At 45.2% G+C, this 16,637-nt stretch overlaps 1 protein-coding gene across 8 annotated transcripts in view; it reads right to left on the bottom strand.

The window, feature by feature from the left end:
• The window catches only part of UBR5 (ubiquitin protein ligase E3 component n-recognin 5), a 1,080,924-nt gene that overhangs the window by 199,521 nt on the left and 864,766 nt on the right, over positions 1-16,637 (bottom strand). For all 8 annotated transcript variants that reach the window (XM_033933084.1, XM_033933089.1, XM_033933086.1 and 5 more), the window contains one exon: positions 11,069-11,180. In XM_033933084.1, coding sequence (XP_033788975.1) covers positions 11,069-11,180 — 112 coding nt within the window. The remainder of the gene's footprint in view (positions 1-11,068; positions 11,181-16,637) is intronic.

Genomic DNA, 16,637 nt, shown 5'->3' with positions numbered 1-16,637 from the left:
GTATATGATTATGGTATGGTGTCAGACAAGACTTCCAGGTACTTCAGGCGCTGAGCCAGATCCATCTGATCCTTCTTGAAGGAGATTATCCAGCTCAAGTCATGGAGGAATTGCACCATCCTTGAAACTGCCAGTTCGTTTTCCACCACGGACGGAGCTCTGATGATCCAATAAACCAAAAATGTGTGCACTGGAATCCCAGTTTTGTGGAGGTGTGCTGCTACCACTACCATCGCCTTGGTAAAGGTGAGGTGCCATGGTCAGGCCAAAGGGGAGCACAGAGACCTGAAAATGCAGCTCCAGTACATGAAATCGCAAGGGCCTCCTGTGGGCTGGGAAAATGGGAATGTGAAGATAGCCCTCTGTCAGATCAAGGGAGGCAAGAAATTCCCCCAGCGCTACTGCTGCTATGACTAACCGAACGGTTTACATGCAGAAGTCCAGTATCTTCAGAACTGCATTGACTGACTTGATGTCTAGAAATGGTCTAGTCATCTGATCCCTTTCTTTGGCATGATGAAGCATATGGAGTATCTGCCTGAGTCAAAATTTGCGTTCGGCACAGTCTCTATGCTTTATAGCTAGTAGCCTTTTCACCATAGCCACACTTTGAGGGCTTTCTCCAGCCAGCAAAAGATGTTAGAAAGCAGCCTGGCTGGGGTGGAGGGCAGAACTTGATTCTGTGCCCTTCCCAGATTACATCTAGAATCCAGTGGTCTGCATTAATCTGAGACCAGATTGTCCAAAAGGCTGACAGCCTGGCACCAGAGTGCTTTCTTAGTGGCTGTGGAGGTACAAAAGCCTCTACTGTATCTCCGACGCGATACCTAAAAGGGTCTTTGCATCGACAGACCTCAAGTACAAAATTTTAGGGAACCTCGAAAATTGCCCTGACCTGAACTCCAGGCCATCTGGAGTCTGCGGACCTTAGGAAATTGGAAGACTGGGCATCCAAATGGGAGATGAAATTTAATGTGGAAAAATGCAAAGTGATGCACATTGGGAAGAAGAAGAAATTAGGTTCTTACCTGCTAATATTCTTTCTGTTAGCTTGTAGACTGGTATAGTCCTTACGAATGGGGAGGTGGAGGAAGGTGGGGGGAGGGACCCAGCACGAGACCCGCTGGGTTTAACACCCCCGAGGTCGGACGGATCCCCAAACAGGACCCGTCCAAGCTCTATCCAGCACAAAAGGGGAACCCATATATAAGGACTATACCAGTCTACCAAGCTATACAGGAGAAATTAGGTTCTTACCTGCTAATTTTCTTTCTATTAGCTTGTAGACTGATATAGTCCTTACAAATGGGTTCCCCTTTTGTGCTAGGGTCCACGTTGGGGGTTAGCGCCCAAGAAAAGGATCTGGGTATCATTGTAGACAATACAATGAAACCTTCCGTCCAATGTGAGGCGGCAGCCAAAAAAGCAAACAGGATGCTGGGAATTATTTAAAAAGGAATGGTTAACAAGACTAAGAATGTCATAATGCCCCTGTATCGTTCATTGGTGCAACCTCACCTGGAGTATTGCATTCAGTTCTGGTCTCCTTATCTCAAGAAAGATATACTGACGCTAGAAAAGGTTCAAAGAAGAGCGACCAAGATGGTAAAGGTGATGGAACTCCTCTCGTATGAGGAAAGATTAAAACGGTTAGGGTTCTTCAGCTTGGAAAAGAGATGGCTGAGGGGAGATATGATTGAAGTCTACAAAATCCTGAGTGGAGTAGAACGGGTACAAGTGGATCGATTTTTCACTCTGTCAAAAATTACAAAGACTAGGGGACACTCGATGAAGTTACAGGTAAATTCTTTTAAAACCAATAGGATGAAATTTTTTTTCACTCAGAATAGTTAAGCTCTGGAACGCTTTGCAAAAGGATGTGGTAAGAGCGGATAGCGTAGTTGGTTTTAAGAAAGGTTTGGACAACTTCATAGTAACACAGTAGATGACGGCAGATAAAGACCCTGAATGGTCCATCCAGTCTGCCCAACCTGATTCAACCTAAACCCTTCAACTTTTTTCTTCTTAGCTATTTCTGGGCAAGAATAAAAAGCTTTACCCTGTACTGTGCTTGGGTTCCAACTGCCGAAATTTCTGTTAAGACTTACTCCAGCCCATCTACACCCTCCCAGCCATTGAAGCCCTCCCCAGCCCATCCTCCACCAAACGGCCATATACAGACACAGACCGTGCAAGTCTGCCCAGTACTGGCCTTAGTTCAATATTTAATATTATTTTCTGATTCTAAATGCTCTGTGTTCATCCCATGCTTCTTTGAACTCAGTCATAGTTTTACTCTCCACCACCTCTCTTGGGAGCGCATTCCAGGCATCCACTACCCACTCCGTAAAGTAGAATTTCCTAACATTGCCCCTGAATCTACCACCCCTCAACCTCAAATTATGTCCTCTGGTTTTACCATTTTCATTTCTCTGGAAAAGATTTTATTCTACGTTAATATCCTTCAAGTATTTGAACGTCTGAATCATATCTCCCCTGTCTCTCCTTTCCTCTAGGGCAGGGATCTCAAAGTCCCTCCTTGAGGGCCGCAATCCAGTAGGGTTTTCAGGATTTCTCCAATGAATATGCATTGAAAGCAGTGCATGCACATAGATCTCATGCATATTCATTGGGGAAATCCTGAAAACCCGACTGGATTGCAGCCCTCAAGGAGGGACTTTGAGACCCCTGCTCTAGGGTATGCATATTCAGGGCTTCCAGTCTCTCCTCATACGTCTTCTAGCACAAGCCTCCTATCATTTTCGCCGCCCTCCTCTGGATCGCCTCAAGTCTTCTTATGTCCTTCGCCAGATACGGTCTCCAAAACTGAACACAATACTCCAAGTGGGGCCTTACCAATGATCTGTACAGGGGCATCAACACCTTCTTCCTTCTACTGACTACGCCTCTCTATATACAGCCCAGCATCCTTCTGGCAGCTGCCTTGTCACACTGTTTTTTCGCCTTTAGATCTTCGGACACTATCACCCCAAGGTCCCTCTCCCCGTCCGTGCATATCAGCTTCTCTCCTCCCAGCATATACGGTTCCTTCCTATTATTAATCCCCAAATGCATTACTCTGCATTTCTTTGCATTGAATTTTAGTTGCCAAGCATTAGACCATTCCTCTAACTTTTGCAGATCCTTTTTCATATTTTCCACTCCCTCTTCGGTGTCTACTCTGTTATAAATCTTGGTATCATCTGCAAAAAGGCACACTTTTCCTTCTAACCCTTCAGCAATGTCACTCACAAACATATTGAACAGGATTGGCCCCAGCATCGATCCCTGAGGGACTCCACTACTCATCTTTCCTTCCTTCGAGCAACTTCCATTAACCACCTCCCTCTGGCGTCTGTCCGACAGCCAGTTTCTGACCCAGTTCACCACTTTGGGTCCTAACTTCAGCCCTTCAAGTTTGTTCAACAGCCTCCTATGAGGAACTGTATCAAAGGCTTTGCTGAAATCCAAGTAAATTCCATCTAGCATATGTCCTCTATCCAGCTCTCTGGTCACCCAATCAAAAAATTCAATCAGGTTCGTTTGGCATGATTTACCTTTAGTAAAGCCATGTTGCCTCGGATCTTGTAACCCATTAGATTCAAGGAAGTACACTATCCTTTCTTTCAGCAACACTTCCATTATTTTACCAACAACTGAAGTGAGGCTCACCGGCCTGTAGTTTCCTGCTTCATCCCTGTGACCACTTTTATGAATAGGGACCACATCCGCTCTCCTCCAATCCCCAGGAATCACTCCCGTCTCCAGAGATTTGTTGAACAAGTCTTTAATAGGACTCGCCAGAACCTCTCTGAGCTCCCTTAGTATCCTGGGATGGATCCCGTCTGGTCCCATTGCTTTTTCCATCTTCAGTTTTTCAAGTTGCTCATAAACACCCTCCTCTGTGAATGGCGCAGAATCTACTCCATTTCCTCGTGTAACTTTGCTAGACAATCTCGGTCCTTCTCCAGGATTTTCTTCTGTGAACACAGAACAGAAGTATTTGTTTAGCACATTTGCTTTCTCCTCATCATTCTCCACATATTGGTTCCCAGCATCTTTTAGCCTAGCAATTCCATTTTTCATCTTCCTCCTTTCACTAATATATCTGAAAAAATTTTTGTCTCCCTTTTTTACATTTGTAGCCATTTGTTCTTCCCCCTGTGCTTTCGCCAGACGTATCTCTCTCTTGGCTTCTTTCAGTTTCACCCTGTAGTCCTTTCTGCTCTCCTCTTCTTGGGTTTTTTAATATTTCACGAACGCCAACTCTTTCGCCTTTATTTTCTCAGCCACTAGGTTGGAGAACCATATCAGCTTCCTTTTTCTCTTGTTTTTATTGATTTTCTTCACATAAAGGTATGTAGCCATTTTTATCGCTCCTTTCAGCTTAGACCACTGTCTTTCCACTTCTCTTATGTCCTCCCGTCCTAACAGCTCTTTCTTCAGGTACTCTCCCACTGCATTAAAGTCCATACGATTGAAATCTAGGACTTAGTTTAAGTATCGTGCGGCTGCTCTCCACTTTAGCCGTTATATCAAACCAAACCGTTTGATGATCACTACTTCCCAGGTGAGCACCCACTCGAACATTAGAGATACTCTCTCCATTTGTGAGGATCAGATCCAATATCGCTTTTTCCCTTGTGGGTTCCGTCGCCATTTGTCTGAGCAGAGCCTCTTGAAAGGCATCCACAATCTCCCTACTTCTTTCCGATTCTGCAGACGGAACATTCCAGTCCGCATCCGTCAGGTTGAAATCTCCCAACAGCAGAACCTCCTCTTTCCATCCAAACTTTTGGATATCCACAATCAGATCCTTATCAATTTGCTGCGATTGAGTTGGAGGTCTGTAGACTACACCCACATAGATAGAAGTTCCATCTTCTCTTTCCAGAGCAATCCATATCGCTTCTTCCTCTCCCCAGGTCCCTTGCTTTTCGGTCGCTTGGATATTGATCTTTACATAGAGAGCTACTCCTCCACTTTTTTGACCATGTCTGTCCTTCCTAAAAAGATTATATCCAGGTATGTTTGCATCCCATCCATGTGATTCACTGAGCCATGTCTCTGTGATAGCGACAATATCTAGATTTGCCTCTAACATCAGGGCTTGCAGATCATGAACTTTGTTGCTTAGACTGCGAGCATTTGTGGTCATCGCTTTCCAGCTATTTTTCAGCGATAATCTCCTTTTTTGTATGGATTTTTGTTTCGTTTCACTTTCCGTTGCAGTACTAAGAAATGAGTTGCTGATATTGCTTATGTTGTAGTCTTTACTACTATCACATCTTTTCATTTGTCGGGGGTGGTCTCTATAATTGTCCTTCGTACATACACCACCCCCACCTTCTAGTTTAAATGCCTAGAAAAATATTGTCTAAATTTCTCTGCAAGGTTTCTTTTTCCTGCTGTAGTAATATGTAATATGTAGTCCATAGTCTGTTATTGAGTCCATAGTCTGTTATGGAGAAAAACATGGGGGAATCCATTGCTTGCCCTGTATTGGTAGCATGGAATATTGCTATACTTTGGGTTTTGGCCAGGTACTAGTGACCTGGATTGGCCACCGTGAGAACGGGCTACTGGGCTTGATGGATCATTGGTCTGACCCAGTAAGGCTATTCTTATGTTCTTATGACTTGGGGTAATGATCTGTCACACTGACTCTCAGGTCATATGGGCCCTTGCCAAAGAGCATCTGCCCCTGAAAGGGAAGCCTTCTTAGCGTAGCTTTAGAGGTAGTATCTACTGCCCACTGTCTGATCCAGAACACTGTCTGATCCACAGCAGAAAGCATAGGCCAAGACCTTGCTCATAACTTTGATGAGATCATACAGAGCATCTGCAACAAAATTCACCCCAGGGAGGATCTTTTGGGGATCTTCCTCCAGGTATTAGGTCTGGGCCCAAGACAGGAATGTGTGAAAAGCACGTGTCACAAAGGAAGATGCAGCTGCCACCTTAATCCCTAGGGCCAAAACTTCAAATTCCACTTGAGGTGCAAGTCCACTTTGCGTTCCTGAGGATCCGTTAACATCACACCTCCTTCACTAAGAAGGGAGGTTCGTTTAGTGACCTGCGCCACCAGTGAATCCACATGCAGCTGAACAAACAGCTGTTGGAAATTTGGCTCCAACATATACAGCTTGATCATAGTTGCAGCCACTCAAAGGGATCCCTCTGATGACTCCCAATGGTCAGTGACCAGCTTAGTGATGTCCACATGTGAGGGAAAAAAATGAAGTCCGAGCCACAAAACTGTTCATAACTGAACATTGAGAAGCAGCTGGTGGACTTCCAACTTTAACTCCTGCAGCAAGGTGGAAATAACACTCAAAAGCGCAGAGACCCTAAACAACCAGTGCACTACGGAGTCGTTGCCCTGATCCACCTCTTGACTGCTGTCTTCCTGTACAGAAGCAGACTGCCAAGGAATCTTCATCCTGGGATAAAAGTGGCATGGAATCAGACTTGCTATCCTCCCATTCCATGACACTCCTGGTCCAAATCTGCATTCTCATCTGGTTGGGGTGCTGTCAAAGGGAGAACCACTGGTGAGCTGCTAATAGCCACCGAGGACCCTCAGCACTTCAAATAAGCATTCCACATAAGGCTCACAAAATCCAGTGTGAAGACTTGTACTGGGGGCCTCTCTCTGACCCTGGAAGAGACCTCCTGCCATCTTCATGGGCTCCGTGGCCCCCACAAGATAGCGCTTGGCCAATACAGGTTCAGAGGGACTTGGAAGGGGTCTCTTCCCCTGTGGATACATCTCCTGCAGATCCCTAGCCCTGAAGGAAGCTAAGTCTAAGGCTCCCGCCCCTCCTCTGCGTGCTCCATTATAAACGGGACATGAATGCTCCTCAGCCAGCCATCTGACACAAACCTGGCATGATACAGGGGTAAAAAGGCATGAGAAGTCCAACCTAGTTGATTTTGAGCAAAATTGAGTTTTAAGGCAGATGGAGGCAAAAGAAATCCAAGAAGACTGCTGTCAGAAAAATTGTGCTAAAAAGACCCATGGAGATCTCCCTGAAGGAACATAAATCAAAGCAAAAGGAGTTTTGGAGGTGGGGGACCTGGGCTCAGAAACTCTCAAATTAAAATTTTAAGAACCCTCCCCATCCCAATTTTCCCCATAGGCTTCAATAGCCTTACTCAGTGTGCCATATGGTGCCTGCCTGTTCAGCATAGGATTTCAACTGGAATGAAAAGGAGAAGACATCTGCCTCACAGATTCATTGGACGAACTGGTCACCAGTCAGACTGAGGTTGGACTGAACCTCAACCCCCTGAAAACCGCATCGTGAAAGGGAGGAGGACCACGTGGCCAGCCCTGTTAGTCCTGGCCAAGTCGGGAAGGAGCCCACACAGCCTGCGCTCAAGCTCTTAATTGAATCAGGGATATGAATAGCCACACAGGGGACGGCCCTTGAGCTATGAAAAAAATTCCAGCAGGCTGGCTAGGCAGGTGTCCCGGAAGGACAGATCTTGAAATCAGAATATTTCTGCTGTGTAAGTCTGTCTTCTCCCAGGCAGAAGTCCCACCAAGTGGGAACTTCTGGGCACTAAGCCTCCAAAGATCACTGAGCAAAAACACCCAAAAATAATAAAATAGCAGAGCAGATCAAAAACACTTCTGAGAAACTTGCTTGCAGAAAACAAAATGAGGGGTTGAAGCAGCTGCCTGGGAAGGAGGAGGGGTTGGAAAACATGATTGACATTTTTCTGCAAGCAACTTGCTGGATGGGATACTAGACCCCAGCATTCAGAATAGAGGTCTGCACGGGAACGGGGATCGCGGGGATCCCGCGGGTCCCGCGGGGATCCCGCGGGTTCCCCCCCTGGCCCACGGGACTCCCACGGGGACGCCCCCTGGCCCACGGGACTCCCACGGGGATGCCCCCCTGACCCACGGGACTCCCACGGGGACGCCACTTTGCCCACGGGACTCCCACGGGGATGAAAACAGCCTACCTAAATTCTGGCGATGCAAGCATGCAGCTTACAAGTCTGGCGTCGCGTCGGGAAATAGCCATGTTGAGCAGTGAGCTCAGCACGTACACAGATGAAAGCCTTGCTTGCTGATTGGTCCGGCGGCCCCGCCCCACCGTGCCGCCGGACCAATCAGCAAGCAAGGCTTTCATCTGTGTACGTGCTGAGCTCACTACTCAGCATGGCTATTTCCCGACGCGGGCATTAGGCTGTTTTTTGTCATTTCGGGTGGGCGATGGCAGCGGCAGCAGCAGCCTGAAAAAGAAATCATCCTGGCCGGGTTCGGTGTCATGCTCCGGAGCTTCTACAGCCTTCCTATCTCCCTCTCCCTTCTACCTGCGGCTCTCTTCGGCAACTCAGCAGCAACGATCGACACAAGCTTCTGGCGTCGGGGCCTACCCTCTGCGAGTCCCGCTTGTTTCAACTTCCTTTTTCCACAAAGGTGGGACTCGTAGAGGGAAGGCCTCGATGTCGGCAGCTTGTCTTGATCACCGCTGCTGACGAGTTGCTTAAGAGAGCCGCGGAGCAGGGGGGTGTTGCCAGGTGCAGGTAGAAGGGAGAGGGCCAGATGCAGGACTCGTGGGTGAGGGAGGAGAAGAGAGAGGGGAGAGAAACAAAAGGAAATATTTCATACTGGGCTGGGCCGGAGTGGAGAGAGGGTGGAAAGATTCTGGCTACAGGGTGCAGTAACAAAGGAAAAGGGGGGAAAGCTGAAAATGGAGATAGTGACACAAAGAAGAGAAAGGGTAAGCAGGACCTTCTGAATAAGGATAGAGATACAGAGGGGACATGAAGAGGAGGTGAAATAGAGACATAGAAGTAATGCTGAAAAAGTGGGGGGGGGGAGATAAAGACATTGAAAGGGCAAATGGTGAACATGGCGTAAAGATAAGGACAGAGACAAATGAAGATTCTGAAAAAGTGGTGAGATAGGGATATAGGTGAGATGGACACAAAGAAGGGTGATGCTGGAAAATAGGTGGAATGGTAATTCTGACAGACACAGAAGGGAAATGCTGGATCAAGGAGAGATGGGGCTCAGGCTGGATGGAATGAGGAGAAATGCCTTGTTGGCCCGGAACTTCCTCTCCTACGTCAGAATTGACGTCAGGGAGCAGAATGCTGGTCAGCGCGACGCTTCTGCAGGGAAAGCTTGGGACAGCGGTGGCTTGGGGACTATTCCCCGATGGCGGTGGCAGCAAACCGAGTGGCTTGGGGGAGGGCACGGAGAAAGAAAGAAAGGGGGCAGACAGAGAGACAGAAAGAAGGGGGAACAGGGAGACAGAAAGAAAAAGTTGGGGGAGAGAATGAGGTCTGGAGGAGAGGAAACATACAGGAGGCTGAAAGAAAGGAAGAAAGATTGGATGCACAGTCAGAAGAAGAAAGTGCAACCAGAGACTCATGAAATCACCAAACAGCAAAGATAGGAAAAATGATTTTATTTTCAATTTAGTGATCAAAATGTGTCTGTTTTGAGAATTTATATCTGCTGTCTATATTTTGCACTATGGCTCCCTTTTACTAAACCGCAATATTGTTTTTTAGCGCAGGGAGCCTATGAGCATTGAGAGCAGCGCGAGGCATTCAGCGTAACTCCCTGTGCTAAAACCTACTATTGTGGTTTAGTAAAAAGAGAGGGGGTGTATTTGTCTATTTTTGTATTTTGTTACCGAGGTGACATTGCATAGAGTCATCTGCCTTGGGAAATGTATATGGCAGATATCTTTGTTTTGTGTTCAAAAGAAAAGGAAATGCATTTCTGGTTTTATTTCTACAGTGTTGAAGTACTTGTTGGCCCTTGCTGCGACTGGTGGGGATCCCCAAGCACCGCCAGCAGAGGACCTCCTCTAGAGATGGTCAGAACTCCCCTCCACCAAGCGCAGCAGTCGCTGGCAGCATCCATGAGCCACTGAGGTGCCAGCATCTGTGACTCAGGGACGCTACTGCTGCCTGCCAAGCTTGGCAAAAGGGACCCCAGGCCAACTGCAAAGGAAGTCCTCAGCTGACAGTTTGTGGGTTCTCATCAGCTGAGTATTTATATTTTATATTTACATTAGAGGTTCTGGTAGAAACCCATTTACAAAGTATGTATTCTTCCCAATTAATATTTCCAAATTAATAGTCTCTTTGCTTATTTGTAAATGGGTCTCTACCAGAGCCTTTAATTCAGTAGCATAATTAAATAAAATAACTATTTCTGAAGTTTATAGGGAAGGATGGTGACGGAGGGGATTCCTCGCGGGGACGGGTGGGGACGGAGGGGATTCCTCGCGGGGACGGGTGGGGACGGAGGGGATTCCTCGCGGGGACGGGTGGGGATGGAGGGATTCCTCACGGGGACGGGTGGGGACGGAGGGATTCCTCACGGGGACGGGTGGGGATGGGTGGGATTTTGGCGGGGACGGGTGGGGACGGGTGGGATTTCTGTCCCCGCGCAACTCTCTAATTCAGAACCAGTAGACACATTGCACTAGAACTATTTTTAGGTAAATCTTATATTCTGGGGAAAAATATAACCAATTAAATACTTAATTACTGGCTGCAGCTCTCTCCCTCTGACCTTTTGGTATTGGATGAACAAGCTTCAGGCTTTAATGTTATGGGAATCATATAGGACTAGATTTTCCTCAATGAGGCAAAAAATGTTTCCTATCCATTTGGAATACATACATACAGTTGTTACAGGCCTGTAGCGAAGTACTGAATAGTTTTTGCATGCTCCAGGTGGTATTCCTTGAGCTCTTGGGAGAGGGGTTCAGAGGGGGAGGGGGTTGGGAGTTTATTATAATTGTTAATATTGAATGTTTGAGGTTATAAGAACACATACCCTAGACTATTTTTCAGTTTTTCTGAAATTAGGTTGGTATTACCTATGTTTGCTCGTCATATGGCCAATAATAAAAAGATTTTCAAATAAATAAGAAATGGAACAAGAAAAGACTTTTTAGGTTTCATAAAACAAATAAGCTCAGAAAACAATTCACAGGGTTAGAAAAGATGTCTACTGCTCTTTTAGCTAATATGTCTATACTTATGATTAAATTATGGTTGTAGGCAAAATAAAATCACTTACCTATCTCTGTCTCTCCTGGAACCTGCTCGCAAGCCACTACTCCGTCTCATTTCCCTTTCTCGCTCTCGTTCCCGATCTCTCTCTCCTCTGTTCCTCAGCCTTTGCATTAAGCCTGGAAAAAAAGCCAGTTTTCACTTTTCAAACAAATGTAATTCAATAAACCACAAACTTAGTAATTTTAAAAACTTCTCCCCATTTCATATTTGTAAGAACAGTCTTTTGAAACCACACCAAAGAATCATAAGAACATAAGAAATGCTGCTGCTGGGTCAGACAAGTGGTCCATCATGCCCAGCAGTCCGCTCACTTGGCGGCCCCCAGGTCAAAAACCAGTGCTGTTTTGGCAGCTGAGTTCTGACATGACTTAAGACTATCCATAATATAACATAGCAAATTTTGTACACTGTGTCAAACCATAAGTGCTCAGAATGGTTAACCACCAAAAATATGAAAGAAAAACTGTCAAATATATTACTCCAGGTGGAATTCTGTGCAATGCAGAATTTAGAAAATAAGAATTGCTGCTGCTGGGTAAGACCAGTGGTCCATCGTGCCCAGCAGTCCACTCCCGCAGCAGCCCTTAGGTCAAAGACCAGTGCCCTAACTTAGTCTAGCCTTACCTGCATACGTTCTGGTTCAGCAGAACCTTGTCTAACTTTGTCTTGAATCCTTGGAGGGTGCTTTCCCCTGTAACATGCTCCCCTTGTTCTCTCCACCTTGGAGAGGGTGAACAACCTGTCTTTATCTACTAAGTCTATTCCATTCATTATCTTGAATGTTTCGATCATGTACCCTCTCAGTCTCCTCTTTTCAAGGGAGAAGAGGCCCAGTTTCTCTAATCTCTCACTGTATGACAACTCCTCCAGCCCCTTAGCCATTTCAGTCGCTCTTCTCTGGACCCTTTCAAGTAGTACTGTGTCCTTCTTCATGTATGGCGACCAGTGCTGGACACAGTATTCCATGTGGGGGCGTACCATGGCCTGGTAAAGCGGCATGGTAACCTTCTCCGATCTGTTTGTGATCCCCTTCTTAATCATTCCTAGCATTCTATTAGCCCTTTAGGCTGCCACCGTGCATTGCGCGGACGGCTTCATTGACTTGTTGACTAGTACTCCCAAGTCTCTTTCCTGGGGGGTCTCTCCGAGTACTGTACCAGACATCCTGTATTCGTGTATAAGATTTTTGTTACCGACATGCATCACCTTACACGTATCCATGTTAAACCTCATTTACCATGTCAATGCCCATTTCTCAAGCTTGATTATGTCACGTTGCAGATCTTTGCAATCCCCCTGTGTCTTCACTACACTGAATAACTTTGTATCTTCTGCAAATTTAATCACCTCACTCGTCGTACCAATTTCCAGGTCGTTTATAAATATGTTGAAGAGCACGTGTCCAATTACTGAACCCTGTGGCACTCCACTCATGATGCTTTTCCAGTACACTGTCATAAAGCCTTAGCATGCAATAAAAGTATAATTCCACCCAGTACACTAATTCTCCAACCCAACCATAAGAACCCAATGATTTATGATAGGACATTCCTTTGTTATTCCCACTCAAAAAATATTCCTTCTCTTCCTAACCCAACCCTTTGTCTGCGTGGATACCCTTAAAGACCAAGCATGAGTAAATAAAAGCAGGAGATGGCTTCAGGCCTGGTCCTTATTGCCCCAGCCATGCCCAATAGCATACATATACCCTGAAAGGATATCCATCCCTACCCTCTGATATACACTATCTTGGATTTAAAAGCTGGAATCCTTTTTAAAAATTGATGTCACATAGGCTACTTCCTGATCTTCAGGTACTGTGGATGATTTTAGTAACAGGTTTACTAATAGTAAATCTGCAATTTCAATTTTGAGTTTTTCTAATACTCTGAGGTGTCCAGTTCATTTACTGCTTTTTAATTTGTTGATTTGGCTAATTACATCTGCAAAGTTCTGAGATTTGTTACAGTTCTTCCATATTGTCACCCTTAAACACTATTTCTAGTATAAGTAGCTGTCCTGTATGGAAAAATGAAGAGAAGCAGACCATAAGCAGAAACAAAATCTTTATTTGGTCTACTTCAGGAGTGTGGCTGGATGATGGGTTAAGGTTATGGAGTGCGCTATACAGTTAATTTGCCCCCTGCTGCAGCCATTTCTAGTGAAACACGGCCATTTCTGATATTTTTTTTATCCTGGGAGCATACTGAATAAAGATTTTGATACTGGGACCAGTGCTATTTAACATTTATAAATGATCTGGAAATTGGAACAAGTTGATTAAATTTGCAGATAACACAAGACTACTGAAAGTTGTCAAACTACCGTACATGAGGACTGTAAAAAATTGCAGAAAGACCTTAGGATATTGGAAGACTGGGCATTCAAATGGCAGATGATATTTATTGTGGACAAAAGCAAAGTGATGAACATTAGAAAGAATAATCCAATTCATAGTTACTTTAAGCTATAGTCTAACTTAGAAGTCAGCACCCAAGAAAAATATCTCGGCGTCACTGTAGACATATGGAAATCTTCTGCAATCAGAATGCTAGGTATTATTAGGAAAAGGTAGGTAAATAAGACTGAAATTATTATAATGCTTCTGTATTGTTCCATGGTGCAACCTCACCTTGAGTATTGCACATAGTTCTGGTCGCCATATCTCAAAAAAGATGTAGCAGAATGTGACAGGCTGCACAGGATATTCATAAACAAACATTCAGGAGAGGTCTGCACACACACACACATACAGGACACAGTTGAACATGAACAGAAAAAAAGTTTATTTTCACTTTAGCACGAGCCTGTTACCTCACAAGCTTAGGGAAATGTTCCACTTTATAAGGCACAAAAGAAAATACAGTTCCGTGTTACAGATTTTGTTCTGCTTGGTTCACAACTGACCCTGCCCCAAACACAGTCCACTCAGTTCAAGGTCTAGCACTAGCCAGATAGGGAACAACAGTCCACAAGTTCAGTGTATATTAATGGCTTACCTCGGTCAAGTAGAGAAAAATCCTATAACTTAACAGTCTCTTTCACTCACTGTGCTTCATTCAGCTTCCCAGGGTTCTGCCTCAGATCATGACCAGGGGAAGCTGGAAGTCTCTCTCTCTTTCTCCTCTCAGGGACCTTCCTGACTCATTGTACTCTGGGTAGGGTTACCAGATTTTGTTAGCTGAAATCCCAGACACACGGACAAGCCCCAATCCACCCCCAGCCACTCCCCAACACGAACCTCCGTGGCGTCAGGGCAGTATGTAGAGTACCTCCGCACATGCATGGATGTTGACACGATGACATTACGCGCATGTGTATGACGTCATCGCACCAAGGTCCTCCACATGCTGCCCTGACATCGGGGACTTCCATAATCCGGACAAACTGCCAGGTTTTGGAAGTCCCTCCAACATATCCAACAGGCCTAACAAACCTCAGCACAGACTGCACAATCTTAACACTCCACCTGCTGGAGACTGAAAACAGACTGATTGTAGATGGAACTGCACAGTCCATTTGAACTGTAGCTAAAAGTCAATATCTCAGTCTCCACCTGCTGGCAGAGGAACATAAATCCATCCATTCTGTACCAGTTTGGAGGGACGCTAAAGAAAAACAGTTTATGGAAGAGACAAGGAAGAGGGAGAGGATGGACAGTGGATGGAAGGGACAGAAAGAGAAAGCGGGCAGACAGTGGATGGAAGGGGCAGCGAAAGAAGGCAGACAATGGATGGAAGGCGCAGCAAAAGAGGGCGGACATTGGATGGAAGGGGCAGAGAAAGAGAGCAGAGGCTAGATAAAAGGGGCAGATGCTTCATGGAAGGGAAGGAGAGGACAGCCACTGGATAGAAAGAAGAGTGTGAAGAGAAGATGATTAAAGCAGAACTGAGAAAAGGTAGAAAAAAAGATTTTTTTGTTGCTTTAGAATAAAATAGTATTGTACTTGTATTGATAAACATTTATAAACAGAAAATGGAAATAAGATATTCTTTTTATTGGACTAATTCTAATATTTATTTTTTTTACTAACTTTCGGAGTCCAAATCTCACTCCTCAGGTCAGGACAGAATACAGTAACAGTAATTTACTGTACTGACCTGAAGGAGGTGGTTTTGGCCACAAAGCTAATTGAAAAATGGATTAGTCCAATAAAATAGTATTTTCTTATTTTTTATTTTGATTTCTATTTGTTAATATGCAAAGTAGTTCTAGTTTCTTTTCAAATTTACATCTGTAATCTTTATATTTTGCACAGTATTAGGGGACATGTGTTTCACTGTATGCAGTCTGACTTCTTGGAGGTTCAGTTTAACTTTAGGCTACATATTTCTATTTTTAGTTTTGATTACTTATTCCATACTGGGTGAGTGTGCATCTGTGTTCTGTATGTATGTGCAGGATTGATCTATATTATCTGGCTTATTTAGTTTTACAAATGGTATATTGATGTTTTAGTGCTCACTACAGTGTTTAAGATGCTGCCTTTATCTAGGTGCACCCTTGTTGTATGACTCATGGGTTATTATAAAAAAATATTAATTTTTTATAGAGGGGGGGTGTTAAATATACTCGGCCCTGGGTGTTAAATATACTAGGCACGCCACTGCTTTCCTGGTCTCCTTTCATAATCAAAATCTTCTTTTCCAGAGGGCTCCATTCTCACTGCCTCAAATCTTTCCATCTGTGCAATCCACCTCACTCTGACACAACTTCCTGTTTCTGCCTGAGTGGATCCCAGCAGATGGACAGCTTCGGGGCAGTGCTGGCAGTCTATGAGAATGGCTGCCGCAGTAGTGCCCCTCAGAAAAAGAAGATTTTGACTTTGAAAGGAGACTGGGAAGGTGAGAGGTAGGGAGGAAGGGAGATGGACAGAAGGGGAAGAGATGCCTGAACTGCGGAGCCCCCTAAGTTAGCCCAGAGGTGGGGAGGGATGAGAACAGAGAGAAATGCAAACTGGGGCTGGGAGGGACAGAAAGGAGGAAAGGGATAAATGTTACACTGAGAGGGAAGAGAGATGACGCAAGGTAGGGAGATTTGTCAGATTCCAGAGAAGGGTGATGGAAGAAGGGAGAGATGCCAGACTAGGGAATGGAAGGGAAGTGAGAGATGCCAGACTGTGGGAAGGTGAAAGGGATGGAGAGAGATGTTGGACTACGGGAAGGAGAAAGAGATGCCAGACTGCAAGAAGGAGAAGAAAGAGATGCCAGACTGCAGGAAGGAGAAGAAAGAGATGCCAGACTGCAGGAAGGAGAAGAAAGAGATGCCAGACTGCAGGAAGGAGGGGAAAGAGATGCCAGACTAGGGGAAAGGAAGGAGAAAGATGATGGACCACATGAAGGAGAGAGAGATGCCAGACCTTGGGAGAGGAGAGAGATGCAAGGCTGAGGGAAAGAGAGGAGAAAAATGCCAGACCATAGGAAGGAGGAAGGGGGAAGACAGAGATGTCAGATAACAAGAGAGAGAGAGGGAGGAGACGGTGCACAGGGATGGGTTTAGAATGGAAGAGAGAAATAACAAATGCTTCTTATGGATAGAAGGGAATGGGGAGAAGAAAGAGGGAGGAGATATAA

The sequence above is a fragment of the Geotrypetes seraphini genome, chromosome 2, assembly GCF_902459505.1.
Source record: "Geotrypetes seraphini chromosome 2, aGeoSer1.1, whole genome shotgun sequence".
Classification (NCBI taxonomy): Eukaryota; Metazoa; Chordata; class Amphibia; order Gymnophiona; family Dermophiidae; genus Geotrypetes; species Geotrypetes seraphini.
Note: the sequence above shows the minus strand (reverse complement) of the source record. Positions and strands in the feature narration are given on the sequence as shown.